Below are 13,198 nucleotides of genomic sequence, written 5' to 3'. Positions count from 1 at the left end.
GGAATAACTCTCTGCACTTTTTTCTTTTAAAATTGAAACTAATTCAGTTTACCAAGATCTATACTTGAAAATTTCACTTTTCCGGAACCATTGAACATCACATTATTTTTTTTTTTTGCATAAATACTCGCACACTTTTCCCGTAGTGTTTTGTGTTATTATATGAAAAATAAAAGAAAACAATCTTTAGCTAAGATTATCCTTTAAAAGGAGATAATCAATGAGGGGTCAGAGAGTAATCTAAAAATAAAGAGATTGCATGTTTTGAAACTACTTCCTGTAAATTTTGTTCAAAATTCCTCTATAAAAGCTAAAGCATGGACAACATTTGATGTCTTTAAGGACTTGAATGACACTAACATTAATTTAACCTTCTCCAGCAAAAAAGAGAAATTAAAAGTGAAATTCATCACAGTAAAGCAGATTAATTATGATGGTATCAAGATATTTGTGCTGCATGGTACACCTTAAAACACATTTTATGCATTCATTTGGAGCCGATAATTTAGAATACGTCGCCTTCTCTTCACCTCTTCACTTTCAATACATTATAATCATTAATAGAGTTTAATTATTCAGATTTGTTATTCTTATTTTAAAGATTAAGATAGTAAAATATAAGTTCAACTTAAGTAAATCATTTTGAAATGTCAACATAAGTAATTTATTTAAGTCAAAACTATAAACAAAAATATCTTGATACAAATAAAATAATTTTACCAAAATCTTGCAGATAGCTTTTTTTTAAGTTGAGATGAATGATTAATTAATATTGAGTATGTAGCATAGTTTGGAGCCCCATGGCATCATGAATCCCATACCATTTATCTATAAGAATCTTCTGAACCTTCTTTCAACATTAATAATATTACTTCCTCCATTATAAACGCTGATTACATTACTTCTCCACGTATCATTTTTCCTGAAACACTGATTATATTACTTCCTCACAACGACAACCTTTAGTTTTCTTCTCTCTTTATTTCATTTGCTTCAGAACCTTCTCTTATCGATCGCTCAAAATTGATAATCTCCTAGTGCATGCTATACCCTTTTTCTTCGGACAAATAATCTTAATTTAATTTCGTATGAGGTTATTTTGTGTTATTATGCCTTGTGCCTTGTGAACACTTACGAAGGCAATAACCATCCATAATTCCGTATGAAGCATTTTAGTTTTCAAAGAACTTAGGTTGATCCTTAAAATACGAGTCTTTTATTAACATATTTGTTGGGAAAATTTGTTTAAGCAAAAAAATTAACGACTTCTGCATAATAAAAATAATACCTGTATATCCGATAACATGTGTCTTGTATTTACCTTAAACTTGAGCTGGAGTTTGGTTGTTTATATAAAAACTAGGTTACTTCGATAAACAATATGAAAATAAAAAATGTTTTCCACAATTGTAGTGTGATCATTTTTTCTTACCTTCTTTATTGTGCACATAAAAAATGATAAGTAAAATAACAATTACACACAATGATATAATATAAATTATGTAATGTTTAAACAGTAAAATAGTAGTATGAAATCCAGCACGCTCAAACTACAAGACTGATTGCCAAAAATTAGTTTAAACTCAATCACCATTTTCATATTTAATTTTTTCAATACATAGTTACATTAAAGAATCGTAAGTTTGTAAAATGTGACCTTCAAAATAGTTCTCTAAAGAAAAAACATATCTATGCTTCGGGGTTTTACTAATGAACAAGAACATTTGTTAATTAAAAAACATTTAACATCTTGAAATTTGAAAACTTTTTATTTAATTTGTTTTTTCATAAATGAATAAATAATCAAAGTTGGTATCCAATTGGTTGAAAACCATGAGATTGTGCAAGGTAAACCAGTAGGTACCAGTTAAAATATTAAAATATTTAGATAAAGACTAATAACACAAGGCATTGAGATAATGACGAAATCTTACCAACAAATATCTTCATTCTAAGAAACCTGAAGACCAAAGTGCGGACCACATGCTTAGAAGAATGTTTACCTTTCAGCCAGTGGCATATAATGAACCATGATAAAATGATAAATTCGCGATTCTGTAGCTCATTAGTCAGCCGAATCATATTCACCAGATGCCGGTGGTACCATGGTGTTTGCAGAGACTTGACAAAATTCACTAAGTCGAAAACATAAAAATACACAACCACATTGACAAGAAAGTTATGTAAGTATATCTTCCATAATGCATTTCACAACACTAATTAAGCAGAGCGTCCTCAACGAATTAAAAACAAGTCCTCCAGATTTACTGACAACTACATACCTGATGGCAAATCATCGTGAATGCTGAAATGAGCCCAAAATGAAGAGCAGAATAAATTCGATAAATGTGGGAAAGCCCATAAATCACTTACAGGAAGAGGCAAAACTTAGAATAACAAACAAGCTTAATCTCTAATAAACGTGAACAGAAATAGGGCATAATTGAAACAAAAATATACTGTACATTAATTTGCTGAATTCGCTCCCGCGAACCAAGAATAGGGTCCACTGGTGTTGGTCTAACTTTTGATACAAACAAGATTTACCATCATGTCCGTGTCACTCCAGAACAGCAACTTCCTGGTCAACCCTCCAGTAATTTGCATCATTGAATTCCTTTATTCCAGGACCACCCTCATCAGAACTTTCTTTTTCTGGCACTTTAGAAACCATGTTTCTTTTCAATGGACCTGCCTCTCCAACTATCCCTTCTTTCAAAGCCTGTTCCATAGCCTTCTCAGTACCTTCTAATTCTACACCTACAAATTCAACATCTTCTTCAAAGAGTGATGGTACTGCTATTGATCTTTGACTCGAGTCAATACTCCCATCAATTGAATCTTTAGGGGCTGGTGACCTGTTTGAAGGAACAGAGTCCCCATTTGGAGGACTAGGATTTAGGTTACCTATTTGAGGTTTGGTAGAAAGGTTGTAACCAGAAGAATCATGGTCCACAAATGGATTCGTGGTTGAGCCAGCATCTTGCACATCTAAAGGTCCACCCCATCCCACCCACTCTGGCAAAGGCCTGTCCCCAAACAATTCTTCATTGTCCGACTCAAACCTGAAGAAACCCATATCATGTGAAGCACTTGCCTTTTTGCTTTCGAAGTTCAAGGCGTCCCCATTCATGGAATCACTACCAGTTACCCCATTTATGTTTGTGCTTGAGTTAGATGTACCATTGAGATTATTGGTGCTTTCAGCCAATTCTTCATCCTCTCCAACAACTACCTCATCATCACTACTGTTACCACCATTTGCAGCACCATTCATGTTTATCTCATCCATCATCTCAGATGATGTTGTGCCCCCAGTTGCATCACCAATTCTGTCGTCTTGGAATGCAAACCAGTTGGAGTTTGTGAAAAGACTACTGCAAGCAACAAAATTAAAATAATGTTTTATGTTGGTTTTGAATATTTTCTTAATTTTCTATATTATACGTGGAAGTAAAAGAAAACAGTGGAAATTAACCACTTAGATCATTGTGCAATCTACTTCTTTCACAATAACTTTTGCATGTGATGGGAGAATAGCATAAGGGAAGGAGACACGTCATGGGGCAGAAAACCAAAATATGTTCTGAGGTTAAAGAAATGAAAGCATATTCTATTTCTATCACGGGATATGAAATTTTTTAATCAATAACAGCCCAAAAACAGAATGAGGATGAGTGAAAGGGAAGGGATTCCTATGTATAGAAAGATCTATAAGCAATTGAAAGCACGATCTATTTCTAGTGGTGATAAATTGACTCACCTCCCTTGATCATCACTGAGTCTGAGGTTTGATATGACTACCTGAGCAGAGTCATCATCAAAGTAGACATCCTGCACAGATCATACAACAGATAAAGTTGCTATCAAATTAGTTAACAATATATCACTCAGCAATATAAGAGCCAGACCGATTCTCAGGATCCACAAAATCGATCAAATTAAATTATAATTGTAACCAAGAATAAACAGCAATACTACCTCATCCTCTCTATCACCGTTGCCACGTTCCTGCAACCAAGCCAATCAAAACATTAGTCCAGAATTCAAGTTGCAGGGTGCAACCCAAAAAACGCACAGGGGCAGAGGTGCTCTACTACAAACCTCCTCATTATCCTCATTCCCATAAATTTTGTATCTAAAAGCCTGGCTCAAATTATTTGCTAAAGCTGCAACATCATAGTCCCTGTCATGAAGGTCATCGTCATCACTATCCCTCATCCTATCTTGCAAAGCAGTCGGACGTCTGTACAAAGGAAAAAAAACAAATAAAGTGACATGTTAAAATAAGAAAGACCCACAACAGAACAAAGCAAACATATAACAAAAACAAAAGACGATAGATAGTTAATAATAATAATGTACAAAACAACTATTACATCCACTGCTTGTCTAATAGTATCCCTGAAATCAAGCCCTCTAAACCTTACTACCCAAAATAACCTCACTTTTGGTCACAAGACTGAATGTAAGGCAATGGTTTAGTTCCCTTGTAATTTATATTGCAATAACCAAATCAAACCCACAACAAGTTTTATAATGGGAGCTGCTGAACCTCCCTAATCAACCCTTGTCAAGCATTTAGATTTAATTAAAAGCTTACCCACAAGCCCAACGGTGAACATTCTCAACCACGTTACGCTCCTGAAGAACTGATGTTTGCCACTCACTCCACTCACTATTTTCCTGCGGACGTTAAAACATATCAGGTTGAAATATTTCAAGAAAAGTTTATCAAAGCACAATAACTTCAACATGAGTTCAGCTCCAAAATCTCAGACGAAAGAATAAACTTTATAGTTACAAGTTAGCATGTTTGCGATTTCACACAAAACAGATAGACAGAAAAATAACATCAAATAGACAGGAAAACAAAACATGTCATGACTTGAACTATGTAAGGAAATAAAGAATTATTTTATTGGTATGCATCACACATTACATTCTCATCACCTCTATTTGGAATAATCAAACTCTGTAAAATAAGAAAATAAAAAAAAATGTTGAGTTGAATAGGAAAATTCTAAATATGTTTTCTCCTAATAAATTAAATAATAAGAATATTTTCATCATAAAAATATGCTATTTTACAACACTCCCCCCAAGTTGGCAAATAAACATCAATCATTCTTAACTTGCCTACAAAATTGTGGAATCTGCCCAAGGAAGATCCTCTATGAAAATGTCCACTGTTTGAAGTCCTATAGGGATATGGGATATGGGTTGCAACCACAAGACCTCTATCAAGACTATAATTAAGGACTTATTATAAGCAATGTTCACAGCTGACTTGTTATCACAATAAAATTGAATAAAAATGTTAAAAAATGAACTTTAAATCTAACTCAATCATACAAAATCGACTTGTACAATGAAATTTACACCTACTTATATAATGCAAATTGACTTTATCTCCAGTTAATGTGAAACTTCTAACACACCCTCATATGCTAAGGCATATATACATGTCGAGTGTGGGACTAAACATTAATAATAGTCCAATAGCGAGTGAAAAATTAGATCCAACAAACAAACTTTGCTAGAATAAGCTCTAATTCATGGCCCGATCTATGTTAAAAAGTGGATTTTAAACCTAATTCAACATCAACTCGTAAAGTGAGGTTTGCACTCACTTATATACTGTAAATTGACATTACCTTTAGTCAATATGAGACTTCCAAAAGATGTCAACCATTATCTTATGTTAGAAGTTATGGGTGGAAAATAACTGCTAGCAGTCATGTATTGGGTGTATATATCGTTGAAGATTTGTAATTAGGAAATGTGAAGTTAATTGTAATTTGAGAACTAAGAATACTCTCCTGTAGGAGACTTGTGTCAATGGGAGAGTATGTGCATTGCTGTGATTTCAGTTTTCATATTATATTTTATTAATTTCATTAATTGGTGTTTTATTAGACTCCAAAAGCTTCTTTCAGATAAGCCTTGGAGCAAAGTTATAAGCTCTAAGCAGATTTGTCAACAAAAGTTATTACAGAGCTTCAGATTTATATAAACAGAAAAAGGTTTACTATAGAAACGATGAGGCTTTCCTGATGCTATAAATATGACATTCACAACTAACCTGAAGACATGTTAGTATGAGGCTTCGACTATGTGCTAGGTGAACAAGTTTGTTAGCAATACGAGTAATATGCCCAATGTTCCCTGCCCGTGGTGCCTGTTTTCCAGCAGCAAGTACAGTTGGCTGCAAAATAAAACAATTTGGTAAGGCTGTTCTAATAGACATGACAGCAATGTAGAGATGATTGATTATGCACTTCATATAGGTCCTATCAAAAATTGAAGAAAATGAAATCATCCAATATATCAATTCAAAAGCATTTAAGCATTCACTTACCGTATTTTTGTCAGCAGATAGAATAGAATGTTTATCTGCTTGGAGAAATCTTCCAATTAAGTTACACTCCCGAAGAAGATGATCAACAATGGCATCAGCTTTACTCTCCAAACATGATAATATGATACTTTCTACATGATGGTGTAATGAGTTATTATATGGATACCTGTATCAGCAAGCCATGCTCAAACTAGTTAAAAAAAGTTGAAGATGAAGATAAGCAATAATGCTACATCCACAAATTTCAAAATTTGAAAGGTTTCTCTACACATCTACGTGCATGTTTGATTTGGCTCTTCGAGCATTGGATCCACGTTTCAGATGTGAAAAATGGAATATTAAAAGTAGCTTCAGCTATTAAAATGGATCCACATTGACTGATCTGATGCAAAACTAAACATGCACTACATAAAACAATTCATAGTTGCTTACTCGAAGAAAAGGTCAATGACTCGTTGAATAGTTCCTGAATTGACCATGTCTTTTTCTGCCACTTCATTTCCGGTTTTCAGAAGGACGGCAATGAACTCAACAATCTGAAATAAATAGCAGAAAGATCAGAAATTAAACATATTCAAAATTCATATTAGAAATACCTAGCATAAGAATAGAACATTTGCATAAACAGCTTTGAAATAGACAGCAAAGATGATTTTTGGTACAACAATTCAATATTGACTGGCTTGACACTAACCTAGTTAAGGGATTACTAAAGTACCGATATTTTCATCAAGGTACATTACCAACCATTCATTAGTTTCTTGTTAAATTAAACAAATTTGAATGGATTTATGATAAAATGAGCAGCAAACAAATGTAGGATAATTCACCCTAGGTATGGGTAATTGCGACTCCCCTCTAATTGGTTGAGAGAGCAATAAAAACTAACCTTCAATCGATGCTTGCCAAGTGGAGGTCTCAGTTCTCCATATGTTGTGGGCAACACTTTTTCATCGGATGATACATTCAGAAGCATAAGCAATTCACCTGAAGACAAAAAAATAAAAAATTTACCAATTGGTTTGTACCTAACAAAGCATAGTGACAACAATCTGCAAAGCTTCAACAAAGAAAACAGTTGCAAAACTAAATTCCAAATTAAAAAACCTCTAACCTTTTTATGTTACACAACATTCAGAATAACTAAATCCATGATGTAACTTCAAAATTAAAAATCCTCTAACCTTTTTTAAAAACTATATGCATTATATTATTTTGTTACACAACATTCAGAATAACAATACAACTAAGCCAAATCCATGATGATGACCTATGATGCGCTGATACTTCAACTTGTATCATGTATTGTGTCCGACATGTATCCGTAGCCAATACTTTAAAATATTTTACCAATACTCTTCAAAAAAGTATATAATCTATTAGGCAGTAATACTTTTGTGATGACAATAATTTATAATTTTTTAGTTTGACAATGTCCAATACATTTGATTTTAATTTGAATTCACATAATAGCAATCACATATTTATCATGTTTTTACAAAATTTTGTACATTTTCAATATGTATATATCTCGTATCATATCCTATTATTTTTAAAATATTGACATATCAAATACGTGTCGTGTACGACACACGTATCATATTTATGCATCATAGATGATGACAATAACACAGCTAAAAACACAACAAATTGGACTTACCAAGTTTTGGTAGCATTGCACCAATAGTGTCTGGGTTTACAGGAATTGGTGGCTCATACATGTGTTGACTTCGAAAGGAATGAAAAAGGGGAGATGATATAGCAGATCTTTTGGGATCCAACAAAGAAACACACACTGAAAGTGAATTCACAAGGCTAGACTTTGACTGTGAATCTTCCAGTGCGTGATCCAATAGTTTTTCAACATAACTGCAAGTATAAAATTTATACAATAATTATTTCGGAATTACATACTAGACGAAAAGACCAAAACATAATATATATATATATATATATATATATATATATATGATAATTATATCATTCAAATATTAGAGAAAAATATCATAAAATCATGCAATACAAACCTTGGGCTTGAAAGTTTAATTGCTAGAGTAGATGAGGGATTTCTAGTTATTGTGCACAATGTTTCAGCAGCATTGGCATGAACTTCGGGAGGACACTGGTTCAAATAGCAGAGCAAAAGTTGTCAGATAATTTGCAACAAAAAATAAGGTAATAAAAAGCCTAAAACTTCAAACATCAAAACAAAAATTGAATACTAAATTGAGCTTTTAATTAATTACATCTTCTCTGTGCCAGAAAACAAACTTTGGGAGCAAATACAACACCACTACTAGCAATCATTATTAGAGTGATCAGTCAGGCTTGTGGATAATAAAATCCCCAAAAATCAAAGAATGTATGTGGCTACATTCAATCTCATTTAACGGTCTGAAAAGGCATAAAGCTAAATGCATAAGCATCACACAGCAAACAAGTAAAAGCTGGCTAAGGGAACATAAACCTGGATAGATGTTTTACTTACAGATGGACTCAATTTATCAATAATCATCTCAAGCAAGTTGCTCTCAGCCAACCATTGCATCACATCTATAAAATTGTGATACATATGGTCATCAGCACCTACTAATCGAACCAAAACCTGTCAAAGGAACTTACCTCAGAATCCATTCTAGCACATCAGCAAGATCTCAGAACTGTCATAAATACAACTAAAGTGGTAAAAATTTACCTCCATAATGGATGTAATTCCTATCAAATCAACCAGTTGACGGAAAACATTCTGATGGACCTGTAGAAATTATGTTGAATCAAGAATGAATGATTTCACAAGGAGACTATAGTATGCAATATGCACACCAAACAATAGACTAGAAACTGTTTCATATAAAGGTTGCAGAGATAAAAGGGATTTAATGTAAAATCAATCAAGCTTTTTAATCCTCCATAAAATTGAATAAGCAAACTACCACTGTACTGAAAAAGCACAATGTTTTACTTACTTGAACATAATTCATCAGTGGAACTGTCTTTCGAATCATTAGGCAAACAACAACCTGTAAAATGGCATAGAAATCAGTATCATGCATGTCAGATAGGCCACATTGACAAAAAGGTCATGCAAACAAAACTTTAAATTTTATCTTAATATATACCTTACTAAAGTAGCCTGCTAACAAGGCACTATGTGAGCGATTAGGCTCCAAAAAGGAGAATAATAAGTTCATCAGCTGAAATTACAATAATGTGAAGAGGAAATCAATAAAGAGACATGACTTGAAGCTAAAAATAAGTTCACAAACTAGGTGAAGTGTAGACCTCTTCGTCATCAACCAAGGTCTTCAAAATGACATCAATTTCACATGTAAAAATCTCGCAGGCAATGAATGGAAACCTAAATTACAAACATACAAACAGAGATGGTTTCAAGGAAGTTGAAACATTAAAAAAGTTCTTTTGCAACAAATTTTCAATAAACTGCATACTTGAAGGCTCGTTTATTTTCAGCATCTTCGGGTGCTTCTTCAATAATGTACCGTAACAATTGCTCAACCTGGGTCTGATCTCTCAAACTAAAATGGGAAAAAGGACAAATTATCAATTATATTTTGTTGAAACGACATGTAATTGCCTTTCCAGCCTGTCCTTTATGTATATTCACCAAAAATAGAAATTGGACAACACACACACAACGAAAATATTGAATGGACTCAAATTAAACAGACACATACAAGTTGATAAGGCGACTGTTTAAGGCCTTGCATTCTTGGATCACTTCCTCTTCATCCAGAAGCTCTTCCAAAGTGAAATTATCCTTGTCTAATATTGCCTCCACCTGCGTAACACCATCAATATAAATGAACTTCAACAGCAACAAATAGGCACATAGAGAGCGAGAAAATAAGTATGCATGTTTTAAGCTACTTGAAGACTTTAGTTGTCAATTCAGTTGTCCTCTTAAAACTTTCAGCCATCAAGCATGGCATTCAATCATAGTGTAAGCGTGCATCGTTATACGGAATTGTGAAAAAAACACTGCATCTCAACAGTAAAGCAAGTTGCCATAAACTGATAGACACTTTGAATTCAAATCTATCAAAAAGATAAGGGGAATTTTTTTCGAAGAATCACGTGGCCTCTTTTTCACAAATTCACGCTAACTTGTATTTGCTATAACTAAAGCTCGAGTGTTTTCCATTGATTAACATGCGCATAATAACACCCTACAGCAGACAGACTTCAAATTAAAAACACCCGCAGCTGAAAAAAAAATACCAAGAACTAATTCTAGTAAAAAAAAAATACATATATTAATTAGCATGGTAAAACAAATCAACAGTCTCTGATTGAGATCCTCCTAATAAAGTGAACCACTGAAGTAGATTCAATAAACAAATAGCAGATTGAAAAAAATTAAGTGAAAAACAAGCAACGAGTTTGCTACAAGCTGCTGTATGTAATAAATTAAAAAGAGCTGAAAGCGAGAACAGCGAAGGTCGATCCGGAAAATGGAATTAATGAGTAGCATAGTGAAATAAGGATTAGTTAATTTGTAATTAGAAAGATAAAGTAATGGAAAAAAGATGACATTGGAATGGTGAAATGAAAGTAAGTGAGGCTTAAATTATGGAGGGAGAGAGAGAATAATTGAAACTTAGTTTAAATGCGGAGGAATTGGCGCGATTAAAGTGGAAACTCACGGGGGAGGAAGCAGAGAGAGATGCAAGCTTCCAAAACATGAAGGTGGTCGGATCTAGGTCTTAACCCTAATTTTGTGGGAGAGAGATCGAAAAGCAACCACGCCGTGAAGATCGATAGAAGAGAGAAAAGAGAGAGGCAGAGAGAGAAAGAATGCCCCCAAAATAATCGCTAGCGCTAAAGTACAAACCATGGAACTACGGAATTGCCACACACAAAAACACCACCTATCCCACGCTTCATAATGCCTCTTACATTTTTTTTATTTCTTTTATTATTTTAATCCCATGCATGGCCATGGCATGTACCACCATCATGTTATATGTCATGGCCATCCCAATTTGAATTTCAACTGAGAAACATGGTTCAACGTTACGTCGCCCTGCATTCCACCATTCAAATTAAAGTACACTGTTCTTCGAATTAAATGTTAAATTATTGTGGAAATTGAAAACATATCTACAATAGGGGCACCAATATGCTGAAAAATCTTAAACTTTTGCGTTTGATTGTTTGAATTAATTAAGTCAATGTCTAAAGCACTGTTTTGTTCAGAACTCGTTACAACGTTTTAGTAAATGATTAATTTATTTTGACTATAATGTAAAGACCAATTTCAACTTCTATTTATTATTCTTAAACTAGATTACTATTATCACCTACTTTGAAATAAAATATTGATGTGTTCACTGTTTTTGGAGTTTAACTTTGTCTTATACAAATGTAATACGCAATAAAAGAGTAATAAAATTATTAATATATGCAACTATTCATCTATATTATAGCCTTTTATTTATAGGATAAAGAAAACATATTGTACTTATACATTCGTATCTTCACAATCATATCTTCTAAACTTACATTTATATTACTTCATCTTACAAATAATATATAAAACGATTATTTTCTTTAAATTTAAGTTATATCATAAATATAACAAATTTATACAATTTCATTACAATCATGTGTACATGTTTAATATTAATATTATATATATATATATATATATATATATATATATATATATATATATATATATATATATATATATATATATATATATATATATATATATATATATATATATAAAAGATTACACATTGACCTATATAAGAAAAAAATACCTAGCCCTGTTGACGCCACTGTAGAGTGTCAAATGTCTAAGTGTATGGTATTCACTAAATAATATTTATTTGACATCTTTTAGAAAATAAATTTTTTATTTGAAGATGTCTGTATAAAAAATGTTATAGTAATGATTAACATCCAAATTATGTAAATATCAACTACATAAATCATGATAAATTTATGGTATAAAATATTTTTAATTTTCTTTATTTCACATATATTATTAATCCTGATTAACTTCTCCCAATCTAATGTCTTAGTCTTTTTGACTTAGATAATGAAGTTATAGATATCTACGGTAACATGATTAATCTACTTAATATATTACTCAATCAATTAGTTATATATCACCTAAAACTTAGTCATAATTCTCATTAATGTAAATCAAATGGTGAATATCAAAATTATTTAAATGAAATAAACCTGTGAGAAATTTTAAATTTTCTTAATCTAATCTACAAAATTATTTAAATGCAAAATTAATAAAATTTTCATCCAAGTATTCTCATATTTGTGAAATTTTATTTAACAACTTTAAGTTCAAAAGTAAAGTTGATTGTCTAAATGAAATCAATTCAGAAAAACCTCGTCAATTAAGGAAATTTTATTCATAATTATACAGAGTTTTCAAAGCTAAAGTTAAGGCTTTGGTTAATTCATTATTAACCAAGATCATATCCCAAAAGTTTTCAAATGTTTAGCTTGGATCACTTTTTGTCAATAAAGTTTAGGTTTAATGTATTGCTAGGTTCCTATTTTTGTCTGAAATCTCAAATAGGTCTACTTCTTTTTCACAGCGTCGCAATTAGATCCTTGTTTTTGTAAAATTGAATCAATTATGGGTTTTCCGTCAAATTGAGAAGACGTCGTTAAGAAGGGTATTACGTGGCATGCTAAGAGTGTCTTTTTAAATGATGTGGTATTAAAAACGTGTAAAGTCATTTTTTAATTCAGAAATAAAATAAATACAATTGAGACCCGTTTTTAATGCCACATCATTTAAAAAGACATTGTCAGCATGCCACGTAACACCGTTCTTAACAGCGT

At 32.3% G+C, this 13,198-nt stretch overlaps 1 protein-coding gene across 2 annotated transcripts; it reads right to left on the bottom strand.

The window, feature by feature from the left end:
• Nucleotides 1-2,322: 2,322 nt before the first annotated feature.
• Nucleotides 2,323-11,240, bottom strand: LOC108334113 (uncharacterized). 2 transcript variants are annotated; one of them, XM_017569761.2, is made up of 19 exons: nt 11,026-11,240; nt 10,057-10,160; nt 9,811-9,897; nt 9,644-9,719; nt 9,481-9,555; nt 9,328-9,381; nt 9,057-9,116; nt 8,850-8,966; nt 8,389-8,483; nt 8,022-8,230; nt 7,251-7,348; nt 6,794-6,897; nt 6,362-6,527; nt 6,086-6,208; nt 4,604-4,686; nt 4,105-4,246; nt 3,982-4,011; nt 3,764-3,834; nt 2,323-3,377 (listed from the first exon to the last, which is right to left on the bottom strand). In XM_017569761.2, the coding sequence occupies exons 1-19, from the start codon at nt 11,062-11,064 to the stop codon at nt 2,561-2,563; spliced, it is 2,550 nt and encodes an 849-aa protein (XP_017425250.1). In that variant the 5' UTR covers nt 11,065-11,240; the 3' UTR covers nt 2,323-2,560. The 2 variants fall into 2 exon arrangements, with proteins under 2 accessions (XP_017425250.1, XP_017425251.1); XM_017569762.2 differs by having other exon boundaries at nt 2,323-3,374.
• Between the last annotated feature and the right edge of the window lie 1,958 nt (nt 11,241-13,198).

This window comes from Vigna angularis, chromosome 11 (genome assembly GCF_016808095.1).
Source record: "Vigna angularis cultivar LongXiaoDou No.4 chromosome 11, ASM1680809v1, whole genome shotgun sequence".
Classification (NCBI taxonomy): Eukaryota; Viridiplantae; Streptophyta; class Magnoliopsida; order Fabales; family Fabaceae; genus Vigna; species Vigna angularis.
Note: the sequence above shows the minus strand (reverse complement) of the source record. Positions and strands in the feature narration are given on the sequence as shown.

What these genes read in the sequence shown, in the direction of transcription:
- LOC108334113 (XM_017569761.2), bottom strand. Translation starts at nt 11,064, where the DNA reads ATGTTTTGGAAGCTTGCATCTCTCTCTGCTTCCTCCCCC. An exon ending in TATCTGCTGACAAAAATACG is followed by an intron (nt 6,209 to 6,361) that starts GTAAGTGAATGC and finishes TTTATTTTGCAG; the next exon opens with CCAACTGTACTTGCTGCTGG. An exon ending in GGAATGAGGATAATGAGGAG is followed by an intron (nt 4,012 to 4,104) that starts GTTTGTAGTAGA and finishes GCTTGGTTGCAG; the next exon opens with GAACGTGGCAACGGTGATAG.